At 45.2% G+C, this 18158-nt stretch overlaps 1 protein-coding gene across 2 annotated transcripts in view; it reads right to left on the bottom strand.

Moving 5' to 3' along the window:
- DPEP1 (dipeptidase 1) overlaps positions 1–18158 on the bottom strand; it is a 199145-nt gene that overhangs the window by 54591 nt on the left and 126396 nt on the right. For both annotated transcript variants that reach the window (XR_015302468.1, XM_086945795.1), the window contains exons 5-6: positions 17049–17118; positions 4148–4324 (exon numbers count right to left, since the gene is read on the bottom strand). Coding sequence is in view for 1 of the 2 variants with exons in the window: in XM_086945795.1 (XP_086801921.1) it covers positions 4148–4324; positions 17049–17118 (247 nt within the window). In the remaining variant the exon portion in view is untranslated. The remainder of the gene's footprint in view (positions 1–4147; positions 4325–17048; positions 17119–18158) is intronic.

An 18158-nucleotide genomic window follows, 5' to 3' on the forward strand; every position in this document is an offset into this window, starting at 1 on the left:
AAGATAACAATTAATTAGAAAAGCTCATGTGTGTTTGCAGCACATGGATTGGTTGGTAGGTGGCTGTGTCAAAGGCTGCAGAGAGCTCAAACAGGATCAACAGGAAGGGGTCATTTTTTTTAGACAAACAGGGAGGTGTTGTTGGCTATCTGAAGGGTGGCTGTCCCAGTGGTATTGCAAACTCTAAAGCCAGATTTGTAGTCTTGTTGGAGGTTATGCTTCCTTATCTGATCATTTAATTAAATGGAGACTACGTTCTCGATGATTTTACAGATGAAGGTATGGGGGGGGGGTGGCATTTAAGTAGCTCATCAGGGTCCACGGTAGGGGCTCAGTAGGGGAATCATTTGTCCTGTTTTGAGCGTATCTGTGCCTGAAGGAGGTGCTGACAATACAGAGAAGGGGTGTGGGGGCATCTCCTTGGAGGAGCTGAATGATGGTAGAATTTTGCCTTCATAGGTTGTGGCCTTGAGAGGGTTCAGAATGTCATGGAGTTCGGAGTGCGAGAAGAGTGTGAATGCGATGCACTTGGGGGTAGAGTGATGGAGGATTTGATGAAAAGGCAGCTTAGAGAGGAAGGTGAACTAGCTAAAATCTCTATAAGGGACTATGCTAACTTGCAAACCACTCAATATGAAGCCCTACCTGCCACGGGTGGATGCCACTTGGGACAGCGTCCTGTTAACCAGATTTAGATTCGGCATCATGAGGTCGCATTTCAGATTTCCACTGGATCAATTTGATCCTAGTAATGTGTTACTCTGTCCCCGTAATGAGTCTTCACCCTAGAGTCTGCTTCAATTCACCTTTGCGTACTATATGGTTTAGCCCAGAAGGCTTCTAGTCCCACAAATCATAGCTTGTGGTATTATAAGATGTGCAGAGGCACGGTTGCATCTGCAACAGCTACATTCTAAATTAGTATTTGCTCATTTTTAAAGAGTGCTCATGCCAAAAGAAAACACTTTTTTAACAGACGAGCTGTAAGATCACATGTGTCTAAACACTGCTAGTGGGGCACTCTCCTGATGTGTCCACCTGGGGCATTGATCCTCAGGGTATAATCTCCTAATCCTGGCTCCCACGTTGATCCTTCTGAATGTTTTCATTCTGTTTGTTTTATGTTACTATTTGCTCACTGATTTTTTAAACCGGTGTGTGACTGAGGCCTGGAAAACGTTTAAATAACTTTTTTAGTACATGTATTCTGCTTTTACGGCTGTGTGACTGCCGAAATGAAGTATTATCCGATCTGATTTATTTACGCATCTAAACAGTGCAGAGCATTCTAGTGAACTGCACCCAGGGTGCTTTTGAGTGAACTGTGCCTTGCTTAATTAATGCCTATAACAATGCTATACCCCAGGGGCTATAGAGTAGGAAACGCCAATAGCGGGGAGAGAGTACCGAAAGGAGTATAGCACCTTACTGAAGATTGTAAATAAGATTACAACCCTGTAACTGAGACTTAATTGACCTGTGGTAATATTTTGCTTTGCTGTGAGATTAAATTACTTTCTTTCCACTACAAGGCCAGGACAAAACCTTATTGTCTCTGTTAGTTGGCAATTATGTTCTGAGCTCTTGTCACCCACACTACCTCCCTGGGAAGCCTTTGACTACTCAACCTTGTTACTATGGGAGTCAGTTGTGGAAAGGGTGTACTTAGCCCAGTTTACGGGGCCAATAGTGGGATGCACCAGTGCACCCCACCACAATGGCAAACAAACAAAACCATCATGATTGGAGCCCAGAAGCCCCTGCCTGCCCAATGCCCCCACCAGATGCGGTCTGACACATGTTATTTTTGTTTGTTCATAGTTTCATAAATCACAAAATATTATGTAGCCCATTCACTGCCCTAATTGTGTATAAATACAACATAACATGCAAGAATGCAAGCAGTGAACGGTTTGCAATATTAAATCCTTTTAGTTTTCCCTTTTATTCTATTTAAGAGTAGGATTTAAAAGTCAATAGGAACTTCTAGTACCAGTCTGCAGTAATGCCCTCTTGTGCTGCTGATTCAAGATGACCATCCAAGTAACGGCTTGAGCTATTAATTAGAGCCAGGCTTAATGACTTTGCAAGTGGTTGTTTAATAAATGGGCACCTGATCTCACAGCAACTGGTCTGGTAATCCTTATTGCCACCATACAGAATGCAACACATTTCAGTTCTGTCAAGAGACTAACTGGAGCACATTACATTTATTTTTCCATGTAATGTTTTATTTATGGCTACTGGAAACTAACTGTATCTCTCTTCTCACAGCCGCCATCTTGGCGCCACATCATAACATTTCCCAGCGACTGCTGTATGTTTGTTTCCTCATCTGGCACCAGGCAACCAAGCTATCAGCAGTTTGCTTTGGCCTTCTCAGGCTTCTAAAAAAAGTTCTCACACTTCTTCCTGTGGAAGCTAAACAGATAGTCGTCCAGGGCCTGATCCAGTCTCGATTGGACTTTAGCAATGCCCTGTACCTAGGTGCACCCGACTATACACTGCAGAAACTGCAGATCATTCAGAACTGTGCTGCACGGACGTTGCTTCAGTTGCCCCGCAGGATGTCAGCAAAACCTGGGCTCAGGAGCCTACATTGGCTCCCGGTGAGGGAAAGAATCACTCTTAAAGCGATGTGCATCTCCCACCAAGCCTATTGGCAGACCGGCCCGGCGATTAGCCATGCGTTGATTACTCCATATCACCCCAGTAAACAACTTCGCTCAAGTCACGCCTTTCTGGCCACAGTTCCCAGAGTCAGGAGAACCAGAGCAGGTGGTAGGTCGTTCTCTTTTTTTTTTCTTTTTCAAAGTTAGGTCGTTTTCTTACAATGCGGCTAAGCTGTGGAACTCTCTTCCACTCCAACTTAGGCCCAAACCCCAATCTGCTTTCTTTCCGTAAGCAACTCAAGACTTTTCTTTTTAATATACATAACTGATTCTCTGTGACGACTGTGTCTGGCAGGTAGCACCATTTCTTTTCTGTAGCGCTTGGACGCCCCAGGGCAGCAACCGCGCTCTACAAATCCCCTTTTCATTTTATTTAATTTCATTTCATCAGGCCTGAAGGTCCCTTTTGTTAACACTGCTGTAAATCATTCATGTACCTTGTTCTTCCACAGTTCTGTACTAGGGTCCTGGTCTCACACCAGCTGCTCGGGGTCCCACCGCAACGCAGGGCTGCAAATGCTATTGTTTCACCACTGTCTCCACCATAATCAGGAAAACCTGAGTCTTCTGTTCTAAAGTCGACCACCCAGAACACTCCGGTTGTCCTTGGCCAGACGCCGAAGCAATATTGTTTGGATCCGCCTGCAACCCCCAAAATAATTCCCTGGGAGAGGGCTGGGATGTCCCGGAATGGGCAAATGTAGTCAGCAGTTGTGGCCGGCATGCCTCACGGGCAGGAGGGCGTCGTAGGGGAAGGGGGGTCTGCGGGGGTCATAATAATAATACAACTTACCTTTAGGCCTGGTCCCGTGTCTTCTCTGGTCTCCTGTGTCTGACAGGAACAGGAAGCAGGCAGCCAGGCTCCCTCCCTAAGCCAATCACAACGCTGCAGTGCAGTATTTTGATTGGTCTGAGTGCCGAGACAAGGCGCTCAGCCACGGGCTGGAGGGGTGGGCATGTTCTCCATGCAGGCTGCAATGCAGCCTGCATTGAGAAGGGGTAAGTGCGCATTAATTATTTTGGGCGGCCCGAAAGGGCAGACTGAACAGTCATTGCACACTCAGGAGTGGGCAAAACACGCCGGCCCTGCTCCACAACGAGAGCAGAGCAGCCCCTCCCACAAAATAAACATAAAATGGTAATAACTAAAAGTTATTTTTGCATCTCGTACTGCGTAGGAGCCACAGTCAGATAAGGATGAAAACATTTAGGTTTGATGATGCAGTGCTTGACGATTAGCAAGATTGGTCCGAGATGTTTTAATGTAGGGTTTGGGGGAGAGGGGAGGGCTGGAGGGTGAATGCTAGGAATAAGCGTAGTGACGAAGAAGATACTGATTAATGGGGTATTTAATAACTTGTTATTTTGTAGACGTGACTTGTGGTGATTATTATGGGCCGTTTGGTGTACATTGCTACAGTTGTGTATGCCTATTCCTTTATGATAAACGTATAAATCCAGAACCCTCGACTTACCACTATCTGGAGCACATCGTCGGGCACGTTGCGGGAACTGTTGCAGATGGCGTAGGCGGACGAGTGGCTGAAGATCACCGGTGCACGCGACACTTCCAGAGCATCCTTCATGGTTTTCACAGAAACGTGAGCAAGGTCAACCATCATTCCCAAGCGGTTCATCTCGAGCACCACTTGCTGCAGGAGAGGATCAAAACTCCCCACGTTAGGTATGGAAAGCCAAAACGTATCGTTTTCATGTAAACTGCATATGCCCAATCAACGTTACTCATCAGGACGCGAATCACAAAGGCGATTATAAATATGGTGAGTTAATTTGCAATTGTGAAGACCAACAGAATTTGAAACAAACACTCTGAAATAAGCATAAGCTGTTATGGACGTTGACACTACCCTACGAACCTAGCTACCGTTTTCATGGGTCATTGATCCACGAGTAAACATGGTGCCAGCTGCCACATTCGCAGCTGTATCTCTGATTTGCATCTGGAAATGGCTTGACCTATAAGTAGTCACACAAGGTGGCCTTGCAGTTGTAAATCCTTAGAATTAGGGCAACTGGAATTATGAGAGTCTGTGGCTGCTGTATTTTCTGCATCATTATGAATTCCCCACACATCCATCATCTACTGATTAATTTGTAGATTTGTTTCAAGTCAAATAGAGCAAAGGTTACTAAAAATGTAGCAACACGTTACTGCGTTATAGAAGTCCATTCATACACATTGACTAGTCACCTTTCAGCTTCTTTTGATGTATTTAGGTATTAACCAGGTACTAATAAGGTGAATCAAGTACAGATACAGTGTTAACATGAGTAAACACATGAGTCATATCATCACATAATGTGCTGCATTATGTCGCATAATTTGCCTTTTGTTGCCTCTTAGTGTAGTCAACCTTGCTGCATAATTTTGTCCTGCGCCCTGTAATTCCAGCGTCGATGCTTATAAGCATGAAATATACCCCACAAATGTTTAATATTGTGTATGAGTACATCCACCTCAAGTTGTGGTAAGTGAACTATGAGAAATTGGGTTGTTAGTTGACTGGGGTGTTAGCCCTGGTCAAGCAGCGACCACAATCCTGGTTAAGTTGAGGCACAAGCCAGCCCTAAATTAACCTGTGAGCAACCCTCTGGTAGCTTGGCACAGAACAGTCAGGCTTAATTTATAGGCAATGTGTAAAGCATTTGTGGAACACTTCAAACAGTAATGAAGTGAAAGACACTACACAAAAAGGATTCCACACCAATAGTAAAATAGGGCAACATTGAATAAATCAAACTAGACCAAAACAACAAAATTCCAATTAATAGAACCAGAGTTATGAATTTTTAAAGACCGTGAGAATTGCACCATAAAGCATTAAGAGCCAAGTAGGGATAACTAGTTGCGCCGGACCGGACTAAAGTCCAACTTTAATGTCGACAGCGATGAAGCACAGGGCAGCTGCAGTGACCAAGTTAAGTGTGCTGAAGTTAACCTTCTCAAAGTTCATGCCAAAAGTCCAGTTCGTGTTGGCTGCAGGGAACAAGGAGAGTGTTCTGGGAGACTGCTGGTGTAGCGCAAAGAGCAGGCCTGGCTTCGCGGGCAGGCATTTCTGGAACTTCGCGTTGGCGGTCGATGCTGTAGGGCGAAGAGTCAGGCTGACGGACCTTCACACAGAATTGCGGTGAGATCTAGCTGCGAACAGCAGGTGTCTTAGTTGTGAAGATCTCAAAAGCTTGATTTTAGCTCAGTGAACCACAACAAGGGCCCAGGACCCGAGGGGCATCACTTGGGGGCCAGGAACTCACTTCAGGTGGATCCAGGGGTTGGTGCAGGATGTTGGGAACCCATTTATGTCCCAGAGGTTCAGATCAGAAGGCCAGAAGACTAGCCCTTGGAGTCACTGAGATGTTTTGGGTTCAATATGAGGTTGCAGGTCCAGTTCTATTCATGTGTAAGCAGGGCTCTGCCCAGCTCCTCCCTCCCATCCTTTCAGTGATGGCCAATCCAGGCACACCTAAGCTCAGCTCCCTATTGTGTGTGGCTGTCTAGGAGGAATCCACAATGCCCAACTGTCAGCTACACCCAGTCATTTGACCCAGGTACAGGTTACTGGCACTAAGGGCCATATGTATGAAGCCAATTTGCGATTGCAAACGCTGAAATTCACAGAATTTCAACGTTTGCAATCGCAAATTAGTAGCGTGCAATGTAGCACACAAAACCCCCCTCGCAAAATAAGGAATCGCAAATTTTGTGATTCCCAATTTTGCGATTGCATTTAAGGAATCGCAAATTACGATTCCTTAAATGAAATGTAAGAAGCACATAAAGTGCGATTTGGCATTAAGGAATCGCAAATTACCACCAACTTTAAGTTGGTGGTAATTTGTGATTTCACTTAAAAATTCACTATTTTGATTTTTTAAGGTGACATGTGGTGCATATACATGCCCTTAGGGCACACATGCACATTGAAGGGGTGCAACAGGGTGTCTTTTTGATACCCTGGCACCCTTGAAATTGCATTCTCTCTTTGTGATTCTCTATCTGCTAATCGCAAATTAAGAATGCCTTCCCATTCATTCCTATGGGCCTCTTAGCCCATAGGAATGAATGAGAAGTTATTCCTTATTTCCGAATCTCAATTTGCGATCCGCAAAAAAGGAATATGTGGGATTCGCAAAATTATTAGCAAACCCACATACATTACATTTTACGATTCTCAAATTGCGAGTCGCAGAAAATCGCAATTTGAGAATCGCAAAACTCTATTTTAATACATATGGCCCTAAATGACTAAGGCAAGAAAATGCCAACTTCCTAAAAGTGCTATTTTCAAAAGTGTAATAAAAAAAATCCATCTTCACCAGGAGTTAGGATTTCTCATTACAATTCCAAATACACCAAACGTGGAGGGGTTGCCTGTTCCCATTTGGAAAATATATCTTATTGAATGTAATAAGGTAATTTTAATGTTATCCTACGAGAAAGGTAGGCCTTGCAGTAGTAAAAAAACAATGTTAGAGTTTTTCTCTAACAGGATATGTAAAACTTAAAAGCACATGTTCAATTTTGTAAATACATTGCACCCTGCCCTCTGGGTTGTCTAGGGCCTACCCTCAGAGAAACTTGTGTATTGTAAACAGAAGGTTTGGGCCTGCCAAAAGGTTTATTTTGCTAGGTCGAATTGGCAACACGCACTTACATATGCACACAGGCTGCAATGGAAGGCCTGACACATGCTTATAGCTGGTAGCATTTAATTTGCAGGCCCTGGGTACAGGTAGTGCCACTTTACTAAGGATTTACAGGTATATTAAATATGACAATTGGGTATAAGCCAATTATACCATGTTTTAAGGAGAGAACACAGCCCTTTAGCACTAGCACTACCTACCTACCCTGCACTGAAGCGGAAAGCTCCACTCTAGCGGACAAACAGCGTATCAGCCTCCCAGCCCACCTCTCGCCGCACCCGCTCCGCGGGTGCCGCTTCGTCGGTGGGTGTTGGTAGAGGCAGCATCCAGAGGACCAGAGGCGAGGAATCCAGGACAAAGGCAGCAAGGCGGTAAGGGGCGCGAGGGACCAGCGGGGCTGCGAGCGTGCGGGGACTTCATTTCCCAGAAGTCCCTGCAAGACCACGGAAGAGCTTCCGGTCCGCTCTCCCTGCTGGCCCCGCCCCCCGCCCATCTGAACCTGCTAAAAGCGTCCCTTTCCCTCCACCTTGTGGGACACCTACCTACCCTGCACTGAAGCGGAAAGCTCCACTCTAGCGGACAAACAGCGTATCAGCCTCCCAGCCCACCTCTCGCCGCACCCGCTCCGCGGGTGCCGCTTCGTCGGTGGGTGTTGGTAGAGGCAGCATCCAGAGGACCAGAGGCGAGGAATCCAGGACAAAGGCAGCAAGGCGGTAAGGGGCGCGAGGGACCAGCGGGGCTGCGAGCGTGCGGGGACTTCATTTCCCAGAAGTCCCTGCAAGACCACGGAAGAGCTTCCGGTCCGCTCTCCCTGCTGGCCCCGCCCCCCGCCCATCTGAACCTGCTAAAAGCGTCCCTTTCCCTCCACCTTGTGGGACACCTACCTACCCTGCACTGAAGCGGAAAGCTCCACTCTAGCGGACAAACAGCGTATCAGCCTCCCAGCCCACCTCTCGCCGCACCCGCTCCGCGGGTGCCGCTTCGTCGGTGGGTGTTGGTAGAGGCAGCATCCAGAGGACCAGAGGCGAGGAATCCAGGACAAAGGCAGCAAGGCGGTAAGGGGCGCGAGGGACCAGCGGGGCTGCGAGCGTGCGGGGACTTCATTTCCCAGAAGTCCCTGCAAGACCACGGAAGAGCTTCCGGTCCGCTCTCCCTGCTGGCCCCGCCCCCCGCCCATCTGAACCTGCTAAAAGCGTCCCTTTCCCTCCACCTTGTGGGACACCTACCTACCCTGCACTGAAGCGGAAAGCTCCACTCTAGCGGACAAACAGCGTATCAGCCTCCCAGCCCACCTCTCGCCGCACCCGCTCCGCGGGTGCCGCTTCGTCGGTGGGTGTTGGTAGAGGCAGCATCCAGAGGACCAGAGGCGAGGAATCCAGGACAAAGGCAGCAAGGCGGTAAGGGGCGCGAGGGACCAGCGGGGCTGCGAGCGTGCGGGGACTTCATTTCCCAGAAGTCCCTGCAAGACCACGGAAGAGCTTCCGGTCCGCTCTCCCTGCTGGCCCCGCCCCCCGCCCTTTACGCCTCCTACATAACAACATCCCTCTCCCGCAGCGCGGGACGCAGCTCGGGCGAAGACAGGGCAAAGACAGGGCCGTTTGAGGCCGTTCGAGGACGGCAGAGGACGGCCCCGGCCCTGTCACCCTGAGCTCTACGACGATCCCCCTAGCCCCTCTCGAAGCCAAACGCACATTTTTGGGACTTAAGATGCGTCCCAAAACAAGAAGCGCAACTAAGAAAGTGGCTCTGGTGACACAAGTAACCGGCCCAATAGATCTCTTTATATCCAGGGTCAATGATACCATCGACAAAAGCATCATCTTACTGGAGAAAAGAGTCTCCTTGGACCTCATGCAGGCAAAACGATCTTCGCTCGGTTCACTTGCTACTGCAAATTCTCCCGTTCACCCGGTAGCTAATAATTGCTCCCTGCCACTACCAACAAATACTGCTCCTACGCTGACCGTTCCAAACTCTGTCGATTTGTCCGTAACCCAATCGGACTCTGATCCATCATACGTCGATCTCGACGCAACCCCAGACCTAGAAGCCTGCCAATCACCGGTCGAGAAATTAGACCAGAGTGACGACAATAATCTTGTACCACCCGACCCAGAAACGATCCGAGACACAACAAAAATAAGGGAAATTGTCTCCACCAATCTCAAGGCAATGCCAATCAGCAAGGAAAAACCAAAGACAAAAAGAAAGAACCATAATTTGACTACACCCACCCCTAATTCCTCGGCAGGTATCCCCTGCTGGGTGGAAAATATGGTTATGGACTTAAAATCCGACCTTGAGGCAAAAATTACAGCGCAGATTAAACCACTCATATCAAAATTGGACAGACTTACGTCATTAATCAACACCAAATGTAGTTGTAAACCAAGCAGGAATGGTTCCGCCACAATGCAGGGCGCACAGGAAATACCCCAAAAAAAACCATCCAATACCAAACAAATAACCAGCACAATAAATAAGACTAATTTATCATCAACCAAAAAAGCGGCAGTAACACATCCATTAGCCAAAAAAGCGACCAATCTGGATGCTCCCAAAAACTCCCCGGACGCGGTAGATCTTTCGTCCACTACCCAAATAGATCCAGAAGGTCAATCAAAATCAAAAACAAATAACAGGCAAATGAAAGGAAATCTCACCATTCCAGCAGAGACCCCCTCCCAAGAAAATCCACCAGATCTGAAGACCAAGCAACCTCGGCCCAAAATAATCAACTTACCCCCGGAAGCTTCTCCCTTCGTGGTGGTGTTAACAGCAGTTCCCCCACTGAAGGAGGGCGTAAGAGAAACCTTCGCAGAGCTGAGGAATAAATGTGCCCAGTGGCTCCATATCCATAGACCACTACCCGCCCACATCAGGGGCGACATCTTCTCTGCACGTAGAGGAGATTGGGTTGGTAGAAGCACGAAGACAATAGCGGGGGACGTCATCAGTATCAAATTCAGGGAGATAGGGGCAGCAAACTACATTTGTAATTCGTCCAACAGAGGACCTGCCACACAAATAAACCCCCTTCCCTTGTCTTACTTCCTACCTCCATCCACAAGGCAAAATTTCTCCTCGTTCGCACACCCAATAAACCCCAACTTTATAAATCCCTCCGACTACAATATGTACCACCCCCAACACCATTCAGAGAGGTCTAGATCCCTGCAAAACTTACAGTATCCAGCCTTTCAGTGGCATCCACCTGTTTTATTTCCCCAATCCACTCCTTTTGTTACCCCACCTCCGGTAAACCCACCTCCATGGTCACATCACAATACCCAACAATGGTGGCAACCTCAGCAATCTACGCACTATAAAACCCACTTATGGCAACAGCCGCGGCAAGGATGGCTTCCCCCATTCAAACCATTAGGCCCAAATCACCAAGACAGAGACATGAACGAATGGAGTGGACTGGACCATCGGACAAAGAACAACGACCCCACATGCTGGGACAGTTGGAACGGTCCCCACTTAACAAATAGATATAGTCCCCTGGACGGCGTCGATTGACCACCACAATTTCAGGCATATTCCCAAAACCATACAGATCGTATGGAACCCATCGAACTCCCATCAGTCTCTCCAGACCGAGAGATCCCACCTGCTCCCGTGAAACTAAAAAGAACACAAAGCCCAGATGACAGCTCAACAAACCTGAGCCTGATTTCATGGAACATCGCTGGTCTAAGGACAAAAATAGAGGATGGGACAATCCTGTATCATACGCTTAATCACCAAGTATTATGCATACAGGAGACATGGTCACTACAAGAATATCACCTGCAGGGGTACAAGACGTACTCGTCTCTCGCGCAGTCGGGACATCTAGGCAGACCAAAGGGAGGTCTGTGCATTTACCTAGCTAACACTATTCAAAATGTTAGAACAAAGGTTATTGAACTGACAACAAACCTGCAGATCCTAGGTCTTTATTTCCAGAAAAGAGAGTCGATGATCATTATTAACTTTTATAATAATCTGGAGGAACTGGACTTAGAGAGAGTTTTGGCCCATCTCCATGGAACATTAACCACCCTTATAATGCAGCAAGGAGCAGGAGGCCCGGCAACAATAGTATGGGCAGGCGACTTTAATCTTCACGCCTGCACCCAACTAAAAAGAAAATGCCCAGGCATGGTGACAGAAGATGGCCTCTTACTTACACATTTTTCGCACACCAAAATGGGAAGGCAAATGAACGATCTCCTATCCGATCTGGATCTCCAGATAGTAAACACCTCGGAATATGGGGAAAACTCACTTGCACCTACCTACATAGGACGAGGTCATCAAACCACGGTAGACTTTATAATTATATCAGCCTCTCTGCAAACAAGAGTAAAGAACTTCGAAGTGCTACCGAATTCTCAGAGTGATCATGCAATACTAACTCTAAAAGTCCTATTAATTCATCAAAAATGTTCCCCAGCAATAATAGCAAATGCCCTGACTCAGGAAAACATCAATTTGGATAAAGCAAATGGGTATACCATAAAGTGGGAGAGGATCAATCCTGATGAACTCACCAAAGAACTAATAAGGTCAGTTTACCCCCAAATTGAAACCTGTTTGGACATAGCTACTAATGATATGGAGCTTTTAACTAACTTCGCCCAAATCATGGAAAAAACAAAGACGCTACTTACAAGAAAACAAAAAACTGACTCATCGCGGACCACTGGTTGGTTCAATCAAGAGTGCACTAAGGCACATACAAGACTAAAGTTAGCCTTAAACAAAAATGATAGGGACTTCAGTACAATAGCCACTCTCAGGAGCGAATACCTAAAAACAAGGAAAAAGAGGAAAGAGGAACTGAAGCAAGCGCTGTGGCACGAACTCCATACTAGCGCTCAAGAAAAAAATTCAACAGCATTCTGGAGAATTATTAGAACTCCTTTCCTGGCGGACGACTCGGGCCCAAAAATCGAAGTCGCCATAGATGCTGCAACTTGGGTATCACATTTCACTAGCATCTTTCAAAAACCAACTTACGACCCAGAGCTAGAAGAAGGAGAAAAAACACTCCCACCATACCCAATAGACATTAAATTCGAAATTTCTGAAATTCTTGTGGCACTGAACTCCACCAAAAAAGGTAAGGCTCCAGGGCCGGATGGCGTTCCAGCAGACCTTTTTAAACACCAGACAGACCTCTGGGCACCAATTTTAACAAGGGTTTGTAGCGCTACGGCAAAAGTAGGAATTTTAGAGTCCTGGACCAAATCCATAATGGTCCCGATTTTTAAAAAAGGTAATCGTATGGACCCCGCCTGCTATCGCCCAATCTCCCTGTTGGACTCGCTGGGGAAAATAGCAGGAAGAGTGATACTAGAAAGGTTACAGGACTGGGCGGAAGAAAAAGGTGTCCTATCCGATCTCCAATTCGGATTCAGAAAAGGATTAGGCACTGTTGAGCAAGCCTTAAATCTATCAATAATTGTCGGAAAATACGTGCATGCAAAGAAGGCAAAACTTTATATGACTTACGTAGATCTGTCCGCGGCTTTTGACTGCGTCTCCCACACAAAATTGTGGTCCCTTCTAGCACAGATGGGGGTAGACCAACCACTCCTGAACTTTTTAAGGGAACTCTACTCCAACCCATCCGCAAGAGTTCGCTTCGGGACAAAGGGAGAACTGACGGAGACCTTCACAGTAGAGCGGGGGGTCAGACAGGGATGCGTCCTGGCACCCTTTCTTTTCTCCCTCTACACCAACAACTTGGAGGTTGAGCTACTAAAGGGTGCCTGTGACCTCCCAAGGGCCAAACACCGCCCGATCCCCGCTCTGCTGTATGCGGATGACGCCGTCCTCCTTGCACAAACTCCCCGTGAACTCCAAAGGTCCCTAAACAGATATTCCCAGTATATGAAAACTCTTGACCTCCACATAAATGTGAAAAAAACTTTCGTAATGAAGGCTGGGGTCGGGAAAAATCAGCAAACATCCATCTACCTCGACAGCCAAAAAATTGCCTCAACAAACGATTATTGTTATCTGGGGGTCACGATAGACAATAAACTTTCCTGGAAACCAGCAATAGAAGCTAGAAAGCATTGTTTTAAAAGAGCACTAGCAGCTTTGGTGTCGTTTTCCCAAAAATTAGGAAAACGTCCACCCAGAGAACTGCTAACCATATATAGAGCCAAGTGCCAATCTACAGCCATATATGGAGCAGGACTATGGGGATACACGGACGTTACTTCTCTGCAAACCGCAGAAAATAAGTTTTTTAGATTTATCCTATCTGCCCCCAAAACATCCTCCGTTTACGCCTGCCACTTAGAATTAGGGGCACCATATATTGAAGACCTTGCCAAAATCCAACCACTTCTACTCTGGCGACGTATTTGGGTATCAGACACAAACGACATCACAAAAACAATATTGACGGATGCAATGTCTCTGCACTATGCTTTTAAAATCAAATGGCTGGCCTATATCCGGACCTTTCTTGGCGACCTTGGATTGGAAAAATATTATCGTAATCCCGAAAAAATCGGAGAACTCGCAAACGACAATTTAAAGAAGCGAGCGTTGGATCATTTGACAAACATGAGACTTCAGGCAGAAGCTGGAAAACAGTCGGTGCAGCATGCTACGCTGGTCCAATCTACTCTTTCAATGCAGCCGTACTTAAAACTTGACATTGGTACCTTTGAACGCTTTCTCCTGATAAGATTTAGATTGAACATATTTCATAAACTGGTGGCCTTTCCAACGCCAAACGTGTGGGACTCAAATCCACCCCCATGCCCATGTGATGGGACATCAAGTCAATCTTCTATTCACACAGTCCTATTTTGCAAATTTTATCAGGAACACCGCAAACTCTGGCTACTGACCCTTTTAAAATCTTGGGGTCTTAGACAATGCAGAGCAGCCATGCTAAGTTTGCAGCTTTTGGACACCGAAGCCACATGTTACCATGTCCTTAATTTTCTGAAATGTATTTATAGACATCGGAAAAACCTTTAAACAGTACTGTAATTCATTTTCTGCTTTTTTAACTTGTAAACTAGACCTCTTTGAAAGACTTTTTAATTGTAATTGTAATGCTTTTATGGATCGTAATAATCCGAATAAAGTTTATATTTGATTTGATTGACTAGTTAGCAATGGTAAAGTGCACAGAGTTCTAAGGCCAACAAAAAATAATTCAGCAAAATATGAGGAGGAAACAAAAAGTCTGGAGGATGATACTGCAGAAAGAGCCAAGTACAATATGGACGTTCTAGGGTGTGCTGGCCATGGAGAGTTAACATGCAAACGTTTTCCACCCTAAAAATGGTAATAGATAAAACAGTGGTAAATACTTTCCATGGTGGGAAGGGAATGGGAAGGGCATGGGAACACCCCCAGGATTTGGGGAAACAGGGGAAGGAGTTTGCCCATAAAGAAAGATATTTTACCTGCAGAGAGAAAAAATAAAGTGTATAAGGCACTGACATTTCACAATGCTTAATTATGCAACCCATGCCATTATACAATGGTAAATTGCCTCAACTACAGAGGAGAAAAAAAGACTTCACAAAAGTTTTCCAGGATTATACCTGGAAAGCTACGGCTGGCGTAGATTTCTAGGCATAACCTGCGATAGATGTATGTATCCTGGCAACTCATGAAACAGTACTTATGAGAGGCTGTAGACCTGCAGGTGTATATTTATGAATCCCCTTTGTAATCAGCCTTTTGCTGCCTAGTTTTGGAGCCATTCGCTCCGTCCTGGATGAGGGAGTCAGGCACATGCAGGCGGCTTTGTGATAATGCAAACCAGCGATCTGCAAAGTGGCCAGATTTCTGCAAATCCTGTCTGGAAATGGCTGCGCTGTTGCAAATGGGAAATAATTTGGGCTACTGAACTTCAGCCTTAAATTGACACCAGCCAAATTTTAGCCACATTTGAAGATTTATAACATTTTAATGAAGGATTGTATATTTACCTACGAGAAGCTAACCATTTAAAACGACGCAAGTCCTAAAACATAAGTTCTAGGAATCGCTGCATTTAATGCTCTATCTAAATAATTTCTCCTAGTGGCAACACTGCAGTACATATTTATGAGAGGGGACTTTGTTGCTTTTTGAAAATGTATGTATGAAGTTCAAATCTTTTTGTAATAAAACAAGTATTGTGTTCCTAGTTTTTCAATGTGGGAACATATTTTCTGCGAGGAGAAAAACAGATAATAATTGTGCATTTCACCACATATAATTCTACAGTACATTTTTTACATATTGGTGCAATGCCTCGAATGGAGTCAAAAAGGTTCCATACACAGATCTTCTTCCAATGTGCATCCAGTTAACTCTTAACTGCTCTCTGGAACTCATTTGCCCCACATATCACCAACAATATCAAGAGGCTCCTTTCCCCTCACACCCTGAGAAGGGATTTGCTCATCATGCCTTTGTGAAGAGTACATTCTGACCTTGCCCTGGGCGGGAATTAGCAGTAGAGGAGCTTGGAAAACCCACAAACTTGTACATAAAAAAAACAGGGCATTCTGGCCCAGAAAAGCCCACTCCCATGCCATGGGGGCATATGTACTCACAGGCACTTCACACATTTCATACAGAGTAATACCTATAGAATGTATGCCAGTACCATGTCTGTGTTTCCTCCCGACCACTAAATCTCCCACCCTCGTCGCCAAAATGTAGTGAATGAAATGATGAATGGTCAAGTAGTTTCTTGAAGCTCTTTATTTGAAGTAAGATGAACAGGAGGAAACCCCACCAGGAACAGGATGGTCACTGCTCAGCCCTCTCTCATCAACTGTCATTCCACATCCACACCAGACACACTAACATTCTACTCACTCTGTCATCCAGCATTCAACATTCCACACAGACATCACATTCATACTGGCTGAGCAGCAGGCAAGGAGATAACACAAGGCACAACATAAACCCAGCGGATGAATGAGCTATGTGTACCATGAATGCTACACGTTGGAATTCCGGCTGGAAAAATCGCGTTCTCATCACTCCATACCTACGGTTCAGCAGGATAATAGCACCGACTGTCAATTAAGGCACTACGAGGCAACAGTTGGTGCTAGAAAGTGCTATAATAATCAAATTATCATAAAACCAGATTATGAAGATAACTTTAAAATGTTGTCATACTTCATAACTTTGTTTTATCCACTTAATACATGTAAGCAGAGTACATTATTGAATGCGGATGTACAAACCTAGAAACAACTATTGTAATATTTCCCAACAGTTCATGTGCATTTGCATTTATCGAAAAATGGAAGAGCGACAAACTAATGGAATAATTATAATAATACAAAAAATATTGATCATTAATGTAGCACGAATAAGGAACAGAACTTTGTTGGCACATAAAGGATCAGTGGTATTTGACCCCTTTCCCTAGTCCTCATTTTATCGACTTTAGAAGGATGAAATACTGCTATTAGTCCACCGAGTTGCAGGCAGATCCCTGTCATGGAGCTACTTCACCAGTTGCTACAGCACCACAACCAAGGCCTGCGCCGCCACTTAAGGCCACACCACACTGTGTAGACTGCTTGTGGTCAGCGTGTGTCAGAAACCTTCGAACATCAGTTATACTTCCGATACATTCAGGCGAAATTCTCTACATTGTATATTTTTATATAAACCCCCCAGCCTTCCCTACTTGAGGTAAATTAAGCTAGCGTGATTTCTCCGACGGCTTACCTTCCCAAAGTCCGACAATCCGTTACTTTTTGCAGGTTCTTTTTTGTCATCAACGAGCCAGTTATCAACCCTAAAAGATAAGAGTCAAACCAAAGGTTAGGACCTCAACTCGTGGGATAAATGGGGCTTTTTCAATTCAGATGCTGCGGTTCCTAGTTTATCTATTGCTGTTGCAATGATTTCATTTCAAGCTGCTGATCATGTATCATGTATGAAAGAGGCGCTTTTATCTTTTATGATTATGATGCATAAATGAATAAAGATCGATTGAATTGATAAAACTGAAAGTGGCGCTGCTCAGTCTGGTGCAGCGCCAAGTTTGTTAACGTCCTGAGAACAGCAAATTTGTCCCCCAATCTGGCTCCTTGTCCTGGTCTGTATCGTGAAACCAAATACGGGTGTTATGTGTGCAGATATAGAGGGTGCCGTGCCTCTGATAAGTAATATGGCCCCTTGTGTGCCTTAGGCCTCAACTAGAACCAAATAATTTTTCAAACTCAGTGTAATACTCCAAGTAAAGGTATGTGGGGCGCCAATGCTCTGATTAGCAGGAGGCACCAGTTTGTAGCCTACAACAGTCAAGGGAACTGCTCAGGAGAAACCTTTTCCAGTTCTCATTTGTTATTTGAATTGACAAGAGAACTACTTGTAACATAACCTAACCTATGGAACTTTTTTAAAAATAGATTTTTATTGAGATTTTCAACAGTACACTATGCATTGCGACACAACCGGTTATCGTTACTACAAGTATTTGTACATGCACACAACAATGCATTGTTGATACTCAGTAGCCATCATTGTTATTTTTAAATTACATTGTATCAGGTTTTGTATAAGTTGGCGACTAGAGGACAAATAGGGAAGGATAGGGATGAGAGTCTAGGAGTAGTGATGGATGGTGAATTTTGGATTCTCGCCGTTCCATCAAGCGGTTTAAGGAGTGAGGCGTTTGATATACTAGGGATGTGGGAAATGGCTTGAGATGAGGGGAAAACAGAAGAATCATGTTTTTTCTCTTATCATATATTATTAAAGAATCAAAACAAAGAACAGGAACTGGTGAAAGGAAATGTAAAGAACAAACTGTTATTCAGGCTGAGGAAATCG

The sequence above is a fragment of the Lissotriton vulgaris genome, chromosome 12 (genome assembly GCF_964263255.1).
Source record: "Lissotriton vulgaris chromosome 12, aLisVul1.2, whole genome shotgun sequence".
NCBI lineage: Eukaryota > Metazoa > Chordata > Amphibia > Caudata > Salamandridae > Lissotriton > Lissotriton vulgaris.